The sequence below is a fragment of the Heterocephalus glaber genome, unplaced genomic scaffold, assembly GCF_053883595.1.
Source record: "Heterocephalus glaber isolate CG9 unplaced genomic scaffold, H.glaber_assembly_v1.0 deba00001504, whole genome shotgun sequence".
NCBI classification, from domain to species: domain Eukaryota; kingdom Metazoa; phylum Chordata; class Mammalia; order Rodentia; family Bathyergidae; genus Heterocephalus; species Heterocephalus glaber.
In genome coordinates, this window is record NW_028258324.1 from 7,390,070 (window position 1) to 7,410,686 (window position 20,617).

General features: G+C 35.1%; 1 protein-coding gene across 1 annotated transcript in view; it reads right to left on the reverse strand.

Moving 5' to 3' along the window:
• Positions 1–8,359: 8,359 nt before the first annotated feature.
• Mrpl3 (mitochondrial ribosomal protein L3) overlaps positions 8,360–20,617 on the reverse strand; it is a 39,263-nt gene continuing 27,005 nt past the window's right edge. The window contains exons 8-10 of the mRNA XM_004834228.3: positions 13,999–14,076; positions 12,485–12,562; positions 8,360–8,883 (exon numbers count right to left, since the gene is read on the reverse strand). Coding sequence (XP_004834285.1) covers positions 8,731–8,883; positions 12,485–12,562; positions 13,999–14,076 — 309 coding nt within the window. The 3' untranslated portion in view covers positions 8,360–8,730. The remainder of the gene's footprint in view (positions 8,884–12,484; positions 12,563–13,998; positions 14,077–20,617) is intronic.

Sequence of the window (20,617 nt, forward strand, 5' to 3'; positions counted from 1 at the left end):
CAAAGATCAGATGGCTGAATGTGCATGGGTTGTTTTTGCATCCTCTGTTCTGTTCCCTTGATCTTCATGTCTGTTTTTGTGCCAGTACTATACTGTTTTTTTAATCACAGTAGCTTTGTAGTATAATTTCAAATCCAGGATTATGAGACTTCCTGCTTTGTCTTGTTATCTAGGACTACCTTTGCTATTCCGAGTCTCTTCTGGTTCCATATGATTTTTTAGATTATTTTCTCTAGTACTGTGAGGAATGCTGTTGGTATTTTTTTTTCTTTTTTTTGGTACCAGGGATCAAACTTAGGACCTTGTGCTTGTGAGGCAGGCACAGTGCCACTGAGCTAAATCCCCAGACCTGCTGTTGGTATTTTGATTAGGATTGCATTAAATCTGTATACCAGTTTTGGAGGCATGGCCATTTTTACAATAATGGTTCTACCTATCCAGGAATAGGGGATATCTTTCCATTTTCTGATGTCATCTTCCATCTCCTTTTTCACAGTACTATAATTTTTGTTGTAGAGGTCTTTCATTTCCTTGGTTAAGTTAATTCTTAAGTATTTAAAATAATTTTTTGATACTATTATGAAAGGTATTATTTTCCTAATTTCTTTCTTGTTGCATTCATTATTGATGTACAGGAACACTGTTAATTTTTGTGTTGATTTTGCATCCTATTACATTACTGAATTTGGTTAACTCTGACTCTTTTGGTGGAGTTTTTTGGGGTCTTTTATGTAGATCATGTCATCTGCAAATAATTCCTTCTATACTATAAGCTACAAAAATAGTGTGGAGTTTTACTCCAAGTGATTCCTTTATGACAGGCTAGAGTTGGGGAAGAAACCCACTGCAGTCCAGGCAATATCACCAGTGTTTAATCAGATGTCATTTTGGGAAGGGATTAACTGTTCAAGCCTGAGCTACAGAACTCCACTCCAGGCTTTCTAGTTTTTCCTCCCAGGGTGACTGAGAGAAAGCTGCAGAGATGGTGTAAGCTATACATAGATATCCCTGAGAAGTTTAAGCTCAGGCCAGGAAGGACACAGGACCTTATCTCTGTGGTGAAAAACCAGGCCTGGTGAGTATAGCTTTCTGAGGTGGCTGCATCTGAAAGTGTTGGCATAAAGTCTAACAGTCTGCTTGAACCCCTGGGCCACTCCCTATATTGAGCAAAGACCAGTTGTCTGATTACTTTCCCCACCTACCAAGTGAGCAAGGACGTATCTTGGCTTGGACAGTTGCCATAGTCTGGAGTATATGGACAGAGGGGCCTCTGGAGCAGGGGCTTGGGCACCTTGCAGACCCACAAGCCATAAAAGTACGTGGAGAAAATTGTGACTTGCTGGATTCCAAGATTGCAGATCCTGAAAAGAAGCCATTCATTCAAAAAGACAAAGAAATTTTTTTTTGACTCATTTATTTTCTTTTGTTGGTTTTTTTGGGACTTGGGGTTTTTCTCTTTCTCCTTATTTTTATTTTTTCTTGCATTTTCTTTATTTTTTCTTTGTTCTTTTCTTAACACAGCTGGTACTCGAAGTGCTTGTTGGAAAATGGTTTGGTGATGCTATTTGATAAATTCACAATGTGTTAACTTAAAATCTGGGGAAACTCTTATTTATGCTTAATAAGAGAATATGGGACAGAAAAAAGGTAGATGAGTATACCGACTTTTAAAAAGTTTTCCTGAGGTTCACTCTGCAAACCCTATTCCATAGGACACCTGGAAAGGGCAGAGACTCCAGTGGCATCACTTGAAATCATGTAGACCTTTGCTTTCTATGCTCTAGAATAGGCAATTATGGTCATCAGACACTGCTGGCAGGACAATGAACAGGGTCAGCCACACTCAGCTCTGTTCTTTAGCTTTTCTTGGCTTTTCAGCACCTTTAGAAGTCTGTCCAGTCTGTCTAGAAACTTTAGTTTTTGTTACTATAAGTTCTAGAGGAATGATAGACCCTAGGCTATGGTATGGATCATTTCTGTCATATTAGGCTTAAGCCTTCAGATGTAAGCATCAGGCATCTGGTGGGGAGAAATGGCCTGTGTAACTGCTCTTGAGTGCTAATTCTACACTTCTTTCACCCACAGGCATTTAGGAAATGGTACCTTCTAACTCCTGAATTTAAGTCTTAAGTAAATAATTTAATGAAAATTTATTATGTCCAGATCATTCTGGATAAATGGAATAGTTGGTTCACTTGAACATACATTTTTACTGTGCATTCAGAGTCAAAGCAGAAGCACATAAATGATTCAATATCTACTTGATTTAAGGAATATACTCTTTTTTTGGCAGGAAGGATAAGATATTCTAATACTCTGAGGACTGCAACATGTGGCTTTTTTGTAAGGAATGTGGACACTGTTCCCTGCAGCAGGGCTTGTGACACCAGCCCTTCTGACCTCACAGACACACAGCTGTGGCTGTGAAGTGTTAATATTGTCCCAACACTGCCAGCCTGAATAACATCTCCCACCAAGCAGGCTGTGTGAATCCAGAATTCTTTGCAACATCTCAAGTATAGAGAAAAAAAATGAAGCATTGTTTTTAAAAGGCTGTAAGGAGCTCTCTACTCAACTAAATTATGAACCAACATTCATTTGTAAGAAAGATGGCTCAGCAGTTTAGCTGGCATGACTTCTTTGATACTCTGGGACCTCTGGATTTCCTTAAAGTCTCACATTCTACTGCCTGGAGTTCTTCGCACATGTAATCAATCTACTAGTCTGGTTCAAGACATTGCTCAGATAATTTAGGCTGAGAGAGGGACCTGGAGTGAAAGGGCAGAAGTTTTCATCCTTATTTTCAGTTTACCATCAACGAGACGCAACCTCTCAAACACATATTCAATCTTTTCCCTCTTTGAGGATGGAAAAGATAGCCCAGATAAAAATACTAATTCCACTCAACTCTAAGTAGAAATTACTTCAACCAGAGTTCCACTGTCCAGTGGTAAATAGCCTATTTAAGGCCCCTCTCTGCCTCATTCTCACTTGGGAGCCTGGGTACTGGAATGGGGTTTAAAAAGATCTCTGTGAGTTCCTAACTTGTAGCCAGAGTGGAGAACAACTGTGTGATGACCTAAACCTGATATGCTCCATTCTCGTGTCCTCCTGACCTTAACATAAAGTGATTTCAATGGCTCCTGGGACACAGAAGAATCTTAGGGCTTTCTGTAGTAAGTGGTGTCTAAAACAGGGCTCAAGATCATCAAGTCTTCTCATGGTAGAGGCTTCTTTGTTGATTATAGTCAGAGAAATGAACCATGCAATGTGGGAGAAGATGCTGCCTGTTGCAATTTTATAGGCAGGAAAAATCTAAAGTTTTTATATAAATCATCTTTTCTTATTTACTTTTTTATCAGTATCTTCTTGCCTATTCCTTCAGATTTGATTCATGTTTCCCTAAACATCTGTTTCTTCTGTGGTATTATCACCTCTGTTCTGTCATTGATAGTGATATTTTAGCAGAAAGCTGGCTCTTATTAGCAACCTGTCACATTTTATATGTTTAAGGAGGGGGGAAGGAGACAAGCATACTAGAAAGGAAAGGTATTAGATTCAATGCTTCTGCAGTTGGCAGAATAAAATGGACAGTCAGCTAACTGCTCTGATGCTATCTTTGCCTCAACACTTAAACATACTATTTTAGATAAGAAAATTTATGCTGGATGCTCACAAAGGCTCATTTCTGACACAGTCCCATTAATAATCTTCCATACATCTTTGTCAGGAATTTTGTGGTAGAGTGTATAGTTAGTTCCTTCCCACATAAAACAAATTCAATGCAATGTCAGAATTTGATGGGTATCTCATCCTTTTAAAATAACAACAAACTTTCTAAATGCTCTAAAACATACTTAGTGCTCATAAAGCCTGCTTTTGGAAAAATCAAGATCACAATTGTCATTTTTACTTTCCCAGTCAAATGCCAAGTGGGAACAATTATGCACCCCCATGCTGAGATCCTTTAGCTAGTTGAGTTAAAAAATCATTTACTTGCTTTTATGGTGTCATGGACTGCATTCATTAAGATTAATTTGGCCCATCTAACTTGGACAGACCACTTCATTAATTTAAAAAGAATGAAAAACAATCTGTGATATGAACTGTTTTAAGTTCTTTGCAAATACCATTTAAAAGCAAAAAAGAAAATGATGAAATTAAGGCTGGCTATCCTCTGCATTCAGGACTCCAGCTGTTTTCTGAGGGAACAAGGACATTTTGAATTCCCTCATTTCAGGGATTCCTAGGCAAATGCTAGAGGTAGAATCTGAACAGCACTCATCATTTGTCTGGTAAGGCATGCTTTGAGAGATCATTACTTACTGGGCCAACCTACTAGGTGAAGCCTTTATAGCAATACAACTGGAAATTGAAAGTCAACTTTATGAAAAATTACTGAAGGTAACAGAAACCTTATCTTCCATTAGTCAAGGAAGCTCTCATGTGAAGAACTTTTTCTTATATAGAAAACAGATAGCTATGAAATTATGAAATGACTGTAAAGCTCCTAAAGACATCTACCCAAGACTGCAGCCCAAAGCAGCCTCATAGTACAATGGCCTACTTCTGTCTTTCTGTCTTCACATACTTTCTTGGCCCAACAGTTTAGCAAACAGATACCAGCAACATGTCCTACCTCATCATTAAACTGCTCAACTATAAATTTATAAGAGCACGGTAAGCACTACAAGTCTATTCTGCAACACCTCCTGCAAAAGTGGGGAGAATTTGCAAAATGGTGACATTCAGGTAAAACTGGTAGCCATGGACATTTTTGGAGTAATGCACATCCTACCAAGGGAATGGAGTTGGCCATGGAAAGCAAACAAGGTAAATAATAGGAGGACATCACACTGTAGGCTAGGAGACAATTTTTCAAGACACAATGACACAAGAAGCTGACATTGTGTTTCTACTCTGATGAGGAATAACACACATATTAAAATGTGTTCAGTGTTCACCCCTGAGGCCCGAACAATAATCTTCAGAGTTGGTAACCTAAATGCTGCTTTCTTCCCACAGTAGGTTTTCACTGTGATGGGGCCAACAGTATTTCTGTGGGCAATGACTTAGGATGGAGGTTCAGCTTTGGTAGAAACCAGAAAGCCTCTCATTCTGACACATTCTTTTTCAAAGAAGGGTTCTTCTGAGTACTAAAACAATTAAAATAAGTTGCTGAATGCAAAGTGAGCACTCCTATAGACTGCTGGAATTTATTCTATAATATCAGGAAGCCTTAGGAGTGGTTTAACTGGCTTGTGTGTCATAAATACTACACACACACACACACACACACACACACACAAGACCATAGTTCTGTATGTACACATTTCCATCATCCAGATTGAGAGTGCTTAGGTTCCAATTTAAAATTTACCTGTGGAGATAAGCTGTAAAAGTCACCCTTATATTCTACCCTTTGTCTGTAATTCAGCATTAAGTTTGCAAAAACCACTACTATTGACTCTGAGATACTTAACTACTCCTGTAAATTATACCTTTATGTTTGTGGAGTGTAAGATATGCTTTCCCTGATACAGTGTTTGTGACAACTGACATCATCCAATTTACCCAAGTCAGGGTGCTTGTGGAGACAAGACTAATCAATATTAGCATTTCAGCTTTGGCTACCCTAGTAGGTAGGCCCTAGAAAGGATGACCAATACAGTTTACCCTTGACTTACAAACTCAATTCATTTGCAAGGCCTGGTTGTAACTCAAATTGAAGTTGACTGTTTTTTCCTTAAATAATGGAAATACCCATAATGCATTCCAAACTTCCCAAAGCACCCTGTAACTAACCTTTTCATGTAAAAAAGCGCTGTATAATATGTGTAATTTACTGGAAACATCAATAATTTTTCTAGTGTATTCACTAAAAAGTTATAAATTGTGCTCAGTTTACCAGAAACAATAATTTCATACTGTACTCACCATTCAAGTTGACATCTTTGGCTTGCAGGAAGGGAGGATGAAATGGAAGGTGGTTATTGTTTGGAAGGAGAGTCTCCTTCCATAAGAACATCAGGAATCTGGCTCTCTGGTGTCCTTTCTGTCTCTGGGAGTTGTAGCCCACTAGGACCTGCTTCTGGCTAAGTCTCAACTTTTTCAGAACTAAAAACTGGTCTGTTCTGTAGTATGACATGATGTTGTCATTGAGCAAGTGAATGCAATGATTGGCTTCTCCTCTGGGTGGGTTTTCTCTACAAATGTTCGTAGCTCTGTCCATTTTTTCAGGATCTCCTTTATTTTAGAAGATCTTTGCTGCAGTGATTGTTGATACGCCTCCTCCTCTTCAGAAAGCTCCTCGGCTGCCATTCTCTGTTGCTCAGACATAAGTTGCTAGTTCCTCTGCAAACAATTCCTCTGAGTATTCTTCCATTAGTTCAACATCATCACTGTCTACCTGCAAGCCTAATGCATGGTGCTAGAGTGGTATCAACTACAGGGTCAATCGAAGGCTCAGGCTCCTCTACACAGCCTTCAAAGTCTCTCCCCTGTATAATTTTAGGCCACACTTTCTTCCAGGCAGATTGCAGTGTCCTTAGAGAGACACTGGCCCAGGATTTCTCAACCTCACACAGGAAAGGTTGTAATGTTCCTTCCAGAACTCATTAAGGGTTAAATTTGTATCTGACAGCATGTGGAAGCACTTTGGAAACAGTTCCTTGGTGTATAGCTTCTTAAAGTTAGCTATAATCTGCTGGTCCATAGTAGAGGAATTGTATTAGGTGGGAAGAACTTGACTGAGAGCTATGGGAATTCTTCAGCTAATTCTTCCAAATCTCATGGGTGAGCAGGAGCGTTGTCCATGATAAAAGTCTTGAGTGGTAAACCTTTGTTCTCTAGATATTTCTTAACAGTAAGACAGAAAGCCTCTCTGATCCACTCATGAAAAGGTACTCTTGTTACGAAGGCTTTTGTGTTAGGTCTCTGCATGACCCCTAGCCCACTCTTCATGACTTTGTTTTCTGAACACTCTAAGGGGGCTTCAGAGTGATAAACCAAGAGAGGCTTTATCTTGAGGGCACCACTCACACTGGCACATAGCAATAAGGTTAGCCTAGTCTCCATAGGCTGGTAGCATTTTCTTCTCTTCCTAGGTAATGTATGCTCTCCTTGGCATTTTCTTTCAGAAAAGGCCAGTTTCATCACAGTTGAAAACTTGATGAGCAAAAGCCATTTGTGTGTGTCATTTTACAGTGGTACATGTAATTTTCAGCAGCCCTTCTATCAGCCCTGGCTGATTCACCATGCTTAGTTACACTATGAGCACCAGTTCTCACTTTAAAATTGTGAAACCACTACTTAATGGCACAAAATGTTTCACCGTTATCACTCATTGATGGATTATGCTTTATGAGATCTGCATTTATAGTCCTTTTTCACTAGACTCAGGCTATAACCTGCCATCTGCCTTTCATTTACTCACACTAATAATAGCCTATCTTATCTAACACTGTTGATTGTGACTAATTTGAGCAATACCTTTAGCAATACTAGCTTCCTTCTACAAATCTCTTCTCCATAAGATTGTCAAGATGGTGGGTTTCAACAGCTGTACATATTAGCAAGATTGGTCACACGAATGCCATTCTCATCTTTCTCCACAATTTCCTTTTTTAATTGTGATTAGTTTCTTTACCTTCTCTTCCTTTCTTAGCTTCTTTTCTAGCTTTTTGGGGGCCATTTTGATAGCTGTATTCGTAGTGACTGTATAAAGCGCTGACCAAAATCACATCCACAAACACATGCATCTGGGCTCAGACTGATGCGTATGTATGCTTACATATACTTTTCTAGCACTGCAAGTCTTTGTTTACAATAGTACACGTGGGTTGTAACTCAAGACTTTGGTTGTAAATTAAAACTAAAATTCTGGCCATAACCCAAATTGTTCCTATGTGAGGTTGGTCATAACTTGAGGGTCCACTGTTTTTAATGTTGACTCTTAAGGCAGGCATCACTAATCAGTTGGCCTTCCCAAAATCCATAGAATCATTAAAGGTTCAGTATTTTCCTATTTATAGCTAGTACAAAGTACGCTGGAATAATTATCTAACGTGAATGAGGTTTAGTTACAAAAAATGCTCATTTCAAGACAAAATCAGAACCCCCAAGAGGGCTCCACTGCTGAGAAATGAACTGCTCTACCTTGTTCAAAAGCTAGTCTCTACAGTCTGGGCTCCAGGGAAGAGGCCAGGGAAGCAGGCCAGTGCTGGGGCTACATATATCTTGACTTACAACAGATGTTTTTGCATTATAAGTAAAAACCTCACTTTCTCCTTTTAAGGCTATAAAATGTAGAAACATTAAAAAATGAATTTTAGGAAATGATTTCTTCTGTTCCAACAGATTGTATCATAGTACCCATTTTATTTTGTTTCACAACCACCTCTTTATACTTACAAATCTTTAATAAAGTTAAATTTATAAACACTTTAAAACAGCTTAAGAAATGTGTAAAGAATGAAGTCTACAGATTAAAACCACTGTGGTAACATTCAAACTGCCAATTTTAGCAAATGCTATCTACTTAACTGCTTTATTAAATGTGGTAATTTTTCTAACAAAATTCAGTTGGGAGAAAAGTGATATATTTAAGTCCTTTACAAAAATGAAAGGTGTGGTGCTGTGATTAAGGAGGGAACAGAATTCTTGGTTATATTATTGTTCTGGCTCATCAGAGCTCACAGACTATGTATGGTTCAACCATGTCCAATGGTGTTAGGTAAATGTAATAGAAGGTGCACAGGGCTGACACACATTTTCATCATACAAATCTTCAGGTAGTTCCTCTTCACCTCCATCAGGAAAATACGTAGGGAATGGTAGATTTTTACTGAAATCCCTGTATGGAGGCAGCTTAGAATCTTTGATCTGGGGAGAAAAAGCAAAAATATTATTAATACATATTACCAATTAAAGATTGTGACAATGAATGACTATCTGTTCCTACATTTTCTAACATGAATAATGCAACTACTACATATACAGAGGAAAAAAGAACTCAGCCAGTGCATTATGTTTAATTCCAAAAAATGATTAAATCAAATGAAATATAATCTTTCTTTAGTAAATTACCTACCTCATAAGAATAACATCACCAATTATTACTTTATATTTTATAAGTTATACATGTTATTGATTGTCTAATAGGATAAATCCTATTTTAAAATTACTATTCAAATATCAATTATATCCAGATTCACTATACAAATACAAAGATCTGATGCAAACTATAAACCTAACACCTAATAATTATCCATTTTATTATCTACCTGTATTGTCTATTTTTATTTTATTTTCAATTTTTATAGCATAATTTTACTTATATTTAGTAAACAGAAATTAAAGATAATATCTAATGAAACCAATAATAAGCCCATAGGTTTTTATAACAGTTCTATTAACTTCTTATGTCCCAAAACAATTCTGTCTGCGAATTCATAACCAAGGGAATTTAAGCAAAGATATTGATATGATTTAAAATGTTGAGTTTTATTTTTAGAAAACATTATTGGGTTCTTCAAAGTTTCTAACTCATAGCCTTTATTTAGAGAGAGTAAGAGGGGAAAAAAAAACCCTTGTAATTATATCCACTAAGTAAAATAAGGTATTCATTTAGGCAATAAGAAATGAATAATTTAGTCAAAATAACTACACAGCTGTTAGGAACTAAGTACAAAAAAATAGGTCTATCTTAATGTCTCTCGAAATTCCAAGAAATTATCAGTACATTGCCCAGAAAAATATAACTTGTTTAGTTTTTTCTAATTTACTAATCTTTGGGTGAACTTTAACTAGGATGAAAACCAATAATCATAAAACTTTCTATAAATTTGATAAATAGAAATTGTTATAAATGATTCAAACAGCTAATTCTCAGCGCTTTTATAGCACTTTTATAGATCTATTATACCTAATGAATATTTCACTGATAATATAAGTGTAAATGCTATTATAGTTCTATAACCCACTGCTTTGAAACATAAATGACATCTCATCTAAATATTTTCTCATCTAAATATTTTCATCTTTGTTACTCTAAAAAGGAGGAGCCAAAATGTATGAAGCTTGTATGGTGTGTATTTTCTGTGTTACTTAATCTTAACCTTTATTATTTCCCTGCCATTACTAAGAGTCCCTCAACTATCTACTTGTTCTTTTTATATTCATGTCTATTGACCACTCAGTTCAAATCCTTTAAAACCAGGCCAACTCTGAAAATAAAACTTAAATTATGTATTAGGATAGAGGCAATCAAAAATGAACAGTATTTAATAAAGTACGTTATGCTCTAAATAAGTTCTTTAGGTTCTCTTAATACATTTAGTGAATCTAAACAACAGCAACAACCATAAAAAAGCATTCATGTTACCTGTTTAAACAGGCTGATTGTCCCTAAGACTATCTTTACTAACTTTAGAATCTTAAAAAAAAGTTATTGCCAGCTTAAAACTTTGAGGGAGCAAAAGATTCTGAGAGGCAAAGGGATCATAATGAAGCTGCCTGTCCACTAGGCAGGGGCTCAGTCCTTCTTAGCCAAAAAAACTTATTCCCTGTATCCATCACTGAAAAGATGGAAACAATGGAGTGAACTGGTACACCAAGCTTTTGATATTTAAAACAAAAACCACAGAACGCTTCCCTAAACCCACATCTTAATATTTGGGATAGACATTTAAGGTTATAAAAGACATCTATTTAGTCACCATATTTCAAAGATTTTGTTTTTTAAGTTAAGTTCTTTCTGTTGAGGAACGTTTGTTGGTAATATATTTACCAGTTAATAGTTCAAAGGAGACTAGATATTTCTCTAATGCTATGATTTCTCAGTATTTAGACTTCTCTTTTACAATTTCTTTTATCGTACCTTCTAAATATTTTCTGTGACACCAAACCATCATCAGTTAAGAGTGTGGATAGTTTTTGGAGGCAATGTTTTATTGAAGTGGATGCTGAACCTGCTAGCTATAAACCATTTACAATAGACTAGCACTTTATAATCAGACTAGTACTGTACATAATATAGTCATTTAAGATAGTTGACTATTCATCCCTGTCGGTAACAAAGAAGATGTAGCTGAGAAGTCAAAGCGATGGTAAGGTTCAGACTGAAAGCCCAGAAGCTGCCATGCAGTAAAAAATGAGCAGAAAAGGATTGGACAAAATTTCACAATTCATCTTCTATCCAGTATAATTTTATTGTGGAAGGTAATCCTTTTTTCCTTTGTATTATATTGTGATATTCATAACTGGTAATCTGGAATGTGGAACTATGGATACATTGAATTATGATGTCTAAAATGTTATGGATAACTGAGTCATTGAGGATTGGAAATTTAAAAACCCACAAAAAGAATCTGTAAAACATCAAATACATTTTTCTTAATGAAAAATAATCTAGTATAGAAGTGTTTCAGAAAGGGAATTTTAAAAGCTAACTCTTAATCCTTGTTAAATTAAAAAAAATATGCCTTATTCAAGTAATGGAGTCTACTTTTAAGATATAAGAAACTGGATGGGCCAGTGGTACAACGGATCATGTGCCTATGGATCAGAACAAATAAGAAGTTGGGTGTGATGGCACACACCTGTAACCCTGGTTGGCTGAGGCAGGAGGATTAAAGTTCAAGCCAAGCCTGGGGAGCTTAGCAAGACCCTGATTCAAAACAGAAAAGGGCTGGGGATATAGTTCAGTGCAAAGGCCCTGGGTTCAATTTCTAGTACCACAAGAAGCATAATACTCCCCTCTCGTGACACCAAATTTTTAAAAATCCAAGGATTAAATTTTAATATATTTTTATTGCATATGTTGGGGAAAAATCAATGAAGAGTATACTTCTGGGAATAGTTGGCATCACCTGTACTAAACATCTATTTTCAGAATGGAGGACTTGAAATTCAGAAGTGACAATTTATATTATGTTGGCCTAAATCCCAGGCAGAATACTTAACTTTGTATCTTAATGGAAATAAGTCTCTGAGAGCTTAAGAGTTTTTCTTTACACCAGTATGTTTATTTTCTTTCTTTTTGAATTTTTCTAAAATAAAAGTACATATTTTAAGAAAACACCAAAGAAAGTATAATCTGAGCAGGGCTAATGCTAATAGAGTCACTCCCTAACATGTCTGCCTCCAGCCATCTTTCTGAATAGACTCTAATTCCTATTTCACATATTTCCAGTTCCTTTATTAAAGTAACTCTTGAAAAAACAAAACTTTTTTTTTTATGGAAGCTCAGAGATATATTGATATTTTGTCAAAAGTTTAATCTTAATATCCTCTTTATAGTTCTGAAGATTTTTCTGCCTACTGGCTTTACCTCTTTCACAGTTTCTCATTTTTAGAGATATATGACAGGTTATTTTGTAGTGCATTTTTTTCATTCAGGTGCTACTAAAAAGCAGAAAATTTCAGCAGAGAAAATGTGGAAAAACACATTCCATATATACAATAACAGAAAATAAATGCATACCTTTACTAAGCAATTCTTATGTCCAGGCACTGAGCCATTTACATAGATTATATTGTGTTTTGTGTTTATTCTCCAGACCTAAAACAGAAAGTGAGACCAACCTTTAAGAGTTAAAGCTTTGAGGGCCGGGGATTTAGCTCAGTGGTTCTGTCGCCTGCCTTGCAAGCGCAAGGACCCGAGTTTGATCCCTGGTACCAAAAAAAAAAAAAAAAAAAAAGACTTAAAGCTTTGAGAATATACTTCTCTTAAAACAAATATAAAAGAATAGTATTACTAAATAGTATTACTAAAAGAATAGTATTACTATTCCAATACTACTAAGAGAAAATAGTTTGTAAAGTAACAATCATATTAGCACTGTGCAATGTCAAATAAGGGAAAATTTTCAAATCCTATTGGATGACTTGTAATATAAGATTATTACAGATATGCATGTCTTAATGAACTGGTAGAAAATTCTCATTTTAAACAGAAATGTAACTGTTGATCAAGACTCTTTGAATATCCCAATGAGACTCTGTTAGCACCATTAAGAATTCAGTTTTGTTTTCAGTTAATACTAGTTTCCCATAACGGGGGTCCATCTGCAGATTGCCTGTTGTGGGTCTTTTCAAACTCCATAATCATGTGAAGTAATTCCCCTAATAAATATCTTCCTATATATCATCTATTTCCACATACCCTCCCTCCCTTCTCTGGAGAACTCTAATATCATTACATAAAATTTGAGAATTTTTGCTAATCAACATTTATATATAAAATATATGCAGATAGGAAGAACATACGCCAAAATGTAACTAATAATTATCTTTGGGTGTTATTCCTATAGGTGGCTTTATTTTCTTTGTACTTTCTATGCTTTGAAACATATATGCAAACATACACAAACATCAATTATTTAAATAAAAATTAATTATAAAGCACTCATTATAATACAACTTTTATATATACTTCTCAAGTTAGTACTATTTTTTTTTTTTTGTACAGGGAATTGAACTCAGGACCCTAACTGAGCTACATCCCCGGCCTGATATTTTTAGTGCTATATTTTCCCTCTATTTTGACGTGTTTCTCTCCTCTTTATTGACATCTACTTCCATCCACCCATACTTTAACATATAATACAAGACAACTTGGTATATAATACTCCATTTTTCTTTGTGATTATGTAACAGCATAGCAACATATATGTGTAGGGAGCGTCTGTTCATCTATTATAAAAAGAGAGCATTATACCTAATGCTCTGAATCTTTTCTTCATGTAGTATTTTATGGAAATCTTCCAGGTCAAAAAAAAATATTTTTTTCTTTTTAATGACTGTATATCCCACTGCTTGGGTGTTAAGTGAATATACATTATTATTACTACCATTATAACTACAACTGTCCCAAACAACTCACACATCTTTTACCCCTTAAATTGTAAAGCCTATCAGAACAACACACACACACAAAAATTAAATAGATGCTCTGATGCCTTGCATGTTCCTAAAAGAGACATGTTACAAACCTACTTTCAGTCCAAATGATGTCCTATATCTGTTGCCCATTTTTCCAGGCATTTTAGTTCCTGGCCAGACTCTGGCAATGTCCTAAGGGACAGAATCAAAGTTAACATTTTTCAGTTAAGTATTCTTGATTTCAAACATTACTGATCAAATCACAAAACAAACTAAAAACAGGAATTATTAAGAAGTTCTATTTTCCCCCATCCTGCTAGGTCCAGTAAAGAACACATTTATTCTTAGAGGATTTTCTTTCTAAATTGGACAAAATAAATTAGACAAAATAAATACAGAGTAAGAAACAGATTGAGGAGGCAAATTCAGCAACGAGAACAATAACTGACCTAATACTGGTTATGAATTAAACATATGCATATCACACCATCATTCAAAGAAAAAAATAGATTGTGTAGTCTATTTTCAGCTAATTTTCTGTATTAAACTGACTTAACAGACTTCACTCACATGACTGGTGCTGGAACAATTCTACTGCTCTTTGCTTTTGATGTTACTCTCCTTAACCAAAATAATTAAAGGACAGAATTAATTATTATAATATGTTTGTCAAGCCCTGCTTGTCTGATTTATATAAATCAAACAATTTCACAAAGTCTCTGATTTTAGCTCAGATAATGGACAATAAATCTATATCTAAAGAAGCATTATCTGAATTTATATTTAAAACAGGAAATCTTCTCATGACACATAAATTTTAGAATATACACTGCCCCATCACCTGCTCTCACATCAACAGGTGAAACTCCAAATGGCAGTGATTCATAACCAACACTGCTCAAAAGACAATTCTGGCTGGGGATTTAGCTCAGTGGTTTTGCCACCTGCTTTGTAAGCATAAGGTCCCAAGTTCGATCCCTGGTACCAAAAAAAGAGACAATTTTGAGGATCTTTGTATCTATGTTCATTAAAGAAATTGGTCTACAATTGTTTGGTTGAGTCCTTATCTGGTTTTGTAATCAAGATAATGCTAGTCTCTGGAATTTTGGCAGTACTTCTTCCTTTTCAATTTCATTAATAGTCTGAGGAATACTAGCATTAGATCTTCTCTTAAGTTGCTGTAGAATTCAGTGGTGAATTTATTGGTCCTGGGCTTTTGGTAGTTTTTTTTAACTGCTATAATTTTATTGCTTGTTATTGAATTATTCGGGGTTTTTAAATCCTCTTGGTTCAGTTTTGATAATTCATATGTGTCATGAATATATCCATTTCTTCTGGATTCTCCAATTTATCAAAGTAGTTACCAATAATCTTCCGGATCGCACAGTGTCTGTTGTGATTTTACCTTCTTCATTTCTAATGCAGTGATATGGATCTTTTCTTTCCTTTTTGGGGTGTAAGTTTGGCTAAGGCTTTGTCTATTTTGTTTGTTGTTCTTCACAACTCTCTGATTTACTGATTCTTTGGAGTTTTTTTGGTTTTTTTAGTTTCAATTTCTTTAACTTCTAGTCTGATCTATTTAATTTCCTTCCTTGTACTAGCTTTGTATTTGGATTGTTCTTGTTTTTCTAGGAGCTTCTGGTGCAACAATAGGTTATTTATTTGGGCTTGCTCTGTTTTACCGATGTGGGCATTCACAGCTATAAAGTTCCCTCTTTGGTCTGCTTTCATTGTGTCCTGTAAATTCTCATATATTGTATTAGCATTATCATTTGATTCAAGGAATGGGCAAATTTCTTTCTTGATTTCTTCTATGACCCATTGATAATTCAAAAGTATATTATTTCCATGTGTTTGCACAATTTTTGTGGTTTCTTTTGCCACTGATTTCTAGTTTATTAAGTTATGATCTGATAATATGTATGGGCAAACAGAATGCAGCAAATCATCAAAAAAATCATATCAAATAGGCTTCAACCCAGGATGCAAGGATAATTCAACATATATAAATCAATAAATGAAATACATCCCATAAACAAAAGGACAAAAACCACATGATCATCTCAACAGATAACAAAAGCATTTGACAATATGTAACATCTAGTCATAATTAAAAAAAAAAACAAACCCTGGTAGAAAATAGAAGGACCTTACCTCAATCTGATAAAAACCATTTATGACAAACTTATTGCCAACATCATACTAAATGGGGAAAAACTGAAAGCTTTCCCTCTAAAATCCGGAACAAGACAAGATGTCCACTATCACCACTCTTGTTTAATATAATTCTCAAAACATTAGAGAAATCAGGCAAGAGAAATAAAAAGGATATGTACAGGAAAGAAGTCAAATTATTATTTGCAGATGGTATGATCCTTTACATAGAAGACCCAAAAAACTTCAGCAAAAAACTAAGAATAACCAAATTCAGCAATGTAGCAGGACACAAAATTGACATACAAAAAATCAAGTGTTCCTGTACAAAGTACCAATAATGAACTCACTGAGAAAGAAATTAGGAAAACAATACTACACACAATAGCATCAAGCAAAATGAAATACTCAGGAATTAACTTAACCAAAGAAGTGAAAGACCTCTACAATGAAAATTACAATACCCTAAAAAAGGAGACTGAGGAGGACATCACAAAATGAAGATATTCCTGGATAGATAAAACAAATATTGTCAAAATGGCCATACTTCCAAAACTGATGTTCAACATCTCTAGAGAAATGCAAATTAAACTGAGATTACAGTTGTACTCTAGAAAGAATGGCTGTCATCAAGAAATCAAATAGTAACAAATGGACAAAGGCGTGGAGAAAAGGAACCCTTCACCCTTCTACAATGTTGCTGGGAATGTAAACTAATACAACCACTATTCAAATCAGTATGGAAATTCCTCAAAAAAACTAAAAGGAGAAATTCCATTCAACTCAGCTATTCTCCTTTCTGATATTTTCCTGAGTTAAAAATATCATATTATAGCGATATATACATTCCCATGTTTATAGCAGCACAATTCACAACAGCTAAATCTTAAAAGTAGCTTATATGTCCATGAACAGATGAATGGATTAAAAAAATGTGAGATTTATACAAAGTGGAGAACTATTCTGCAATAAGGATAAACTTTTATCATCTGTAGGAAGATTGATGGAACTTGAGACCATAATGCTAAGTGAAAGAAATCACTCAAGCTTAAATATCAATGGTTTCTCTTATACTAGAAAACCAAAATATAAAGAGCAAAAGAGAGCTAATGAGAGAAGAGACAGAGAGAGAGAGAGAGAGAGGGAGGGAGGGAGGGAGGGAGAGAACAAGAATGCATGCTCTCTTTTGGAAAAGAGAAGGGGACCAAGAGAGGGAGGGAAAGATGAAAAAAGGAATTAGGTTGTGTTATATACATGTACCAACTCCCTACGAGGAATGTAATCATTATATACTGCAAACATGTACCAATAATAAAAATTTAATAAAAAAAAGAAGACAATTCTGAGTATTCCACATTACGTATTCACTCTGTATATATGCTGTGATAAGCACTGTACTTAACATTACTAAAGAAAGACTAATTTAACTTCTCTAGTCCAATTTACACTCAATTATTTATTCAATTCTTAAGAAGATAAAGGGATTTACCAGCTAATCAATGCTTAATAAAAGTATATACACAAAAACAGAACAGAATATAGAATGATAACCAACTTCAATCATAAGAATAGATTCCTTTATAACCCTAATTTTAAAAAAAGCTTTACTGAGATACAATTCACACACAGTGCATTTCACCCTATTAAAGTTTACAATTACCTTTTCTGAGTATATTTAAGAGTTGTGCATTATAACAATCAATTTTAGAATAAATCAACCCCAAACAGAAATTCCATACCCATTAGTGGCCACTCCCAATCTCCACAGCCCTGTGCAATCACTAATTTAATATTGTCTCCATAGATTTGCCTTGCACAGACATTTCATATAAATTGAATCCTGGAATGTGTTCTGGCTGCTTTCACTTAACATAATATTTTCGAGGTTCGTTCATGTTGCAGAGGTATTAATTCCTCATTCCATTTTATTGATATTCTGTTGTATCAATATAGGAATTTTAGCTATGCCTTAAAGTGGTAAACATCTGGGTTGTTTCTACTCTTTGGCTCTTATGAATAATGGTGCTATGAACATTCATGTATAAATTTTGGTGTGCATGTTTTCACTTCTCCTGGGCTTATCTTAAAAGCAAAATTGCTGGGTCACACAGTAATTTTACATTTAACTTTTTTTAGTAACTGGTAAACTGTTTTTCAAAGTGGCTGCATCATTTTACATTCCTGCCACCAATGTTTGAAAGCTGCAATCTCTCCATATCCTTGCCCATATTTGTCACCACAGGCCTTATTTTTATTTTTTTATTTATTGGAAGCAAAACATTTATTGGTACATTTTAGATATACATAATGATAAAATTTACCATAGGGAATTTGCACTTGTACATGATAAATTGTCTTTTTTCCCATTCCCCCCTTCTAACACCTATAAACAAAAGCTTTGTTTCCATTTTTTTCAATTTTCACCTTTTTCCTTGTCCCTTCCTTCCTTTGCCCCTACCCCCTACCTTGTTCCCCTTCCCACTGAACATTTTCTTCCCATTTCCCAATATCTATTATACATTTTAGTCCTTATTTCCATTTTTGGTTTCTCAAACCAGAGAAACAATGCAATATTTAAACATGAGTCTGATTTATTTCACTTAAGAGTCTGTCTCAAGATGCATCCATTTAGCTATGTGTCAAGCTCATCCTTCTTTATGGCAGAGTAGTACTCCATTATATACTAAAAACTATATATTCTTTATCCATTCGTCGTTGATGGGAATTTGGGCTGTTTCCAAGATTTAGCTATTAACAAATTATGCCTCTATAGAGATGGGTGTGCATATATCACTGTGGTATGATGCTTTTCTTTCAGGAAGATATCAAGAAGGGGAATAGCTGGGTCAAATGTAACCTCTAGTTTTAGTTTTGTGAGGAATCGCCACACTTATTTCCACAGTAGTTGCACCAGTCTACACTCTCACACAGGAAGAGAGAAGGATTCCTTTTACCTTACAGCCCCTCCAGCATTTGTTATTGGTTAATTTCTTGATAGCAGCCATTCTTTCTGGTGTGAGATGGAATCTTAGCATTGTTTTAATTTACATCTCTCGAATGATCAGTAATGAACATTTTTTCACTTATTTATCTGCCATTTCATCTATTCATTTCAGAAACAACTCCAGACATACTCAGCCACCTTATCTTGACAAAGGAGCCAAACACCTTCATTAGAAGACAGATAGCCTCTTCAATAAATTGTGTTGGAAAAACTGGCTTTCCACATGCCAAAGATTGAAACTAGATCCATATCTTTTACCATGCAGTAAACTAAAACTGAAATGGATCAAATATCTAAATATTAAAATAGAAACACTTAATTTGTTGGAAGATAGAATAGACAGAACTCTCGAAGACACTGAGAAACAAAGACTTTATGAACAAAACCCCGATCTCACAGGAACTATAACAAAAAATCAACAACTGGGATCTCATCTTATTAAAAAGCTTTTGTACAGCAAAAGAAACCACCATCAGAGTGAAGAGACAACCCACAGTGCGGGAAAAAAGTTTTTTCCAGCAATTCCTTAAAGCACTATTATCTAGACTATATAAAGAACTCAAAAAAAAAAAAAAATCAGACTCCTCATATTTGAAGACCCAATCCAAAAATAGGCATCTGAAACCACAGGCCTTTTAAAATTATGCTATACCAGTATGTATAAAGTATTATCTCATGGTGATTTGTATTTCTCTACTGGCTCAAGATGCTGAGCATCTTTTTCATGTGCTTACTAGCCAATGACATATATATGTTCTTTGCAAAATATCTGTTCAGGTCCTTTGCTCATTTTGTAAATCGGATTATCTTTATACTACTGGTTGTAAGAGTTCCTGATATATTCCAGGTATGGCTCTGATTTACAAATACTTGTTTCCATTCTATGAGTTGTCTTCATTTTCTCAATGGCACCGTTTGGAGCACCCATGTTTGAAGCTTTTATAAAATCATCTACCTACAGTTTCTCTTTTGCTTGTACACATAGTGTTGTATTTAAGGCTTTGCCTATCTGGTCATGAAGATGTACTCCTATGCTTTTTCAAAAAGCCCCAGTTTTAGTTCTTAACTTTATGACTTTGATCTATGTAATTTTTGTAACATTCTTTACATAACTTATAATTAATTTCACATTTATAAAAGTTGAAAAATCAATATAAAGAACTCTGACAAACTACAAATTCCATTCAACCCAGCTAATCCCCTTCTAGGTATCTTCCCAGAAGATTTAAAGCCATCATACCACAGTGATGTATGCATACCAATGTTTATAGCAGCACATAAAAGCCAAATCTTAGAAGAGGCCTATATGTCCATCAAGAGATGAATGGATAAAGAAAATGTGGTATGTGCAAACAATGCAGTATTACCTTGCCATAAAGATACATCAAGTTGAGTCATTTGTAGGAAAATGGATGCATCTTGAGACCATAGTGTTAGTGAAATGAAGCAGCACATAAGCCTAAATATCATTTGATTTCTCTTATATGAGAAACTGAAATCATAAATAAGGGGCAAAGTAAAGGTAGGTAATAGGAAGTACGGAGATAGAGCTTTCTCAAATGGGAAAGGCTCAAG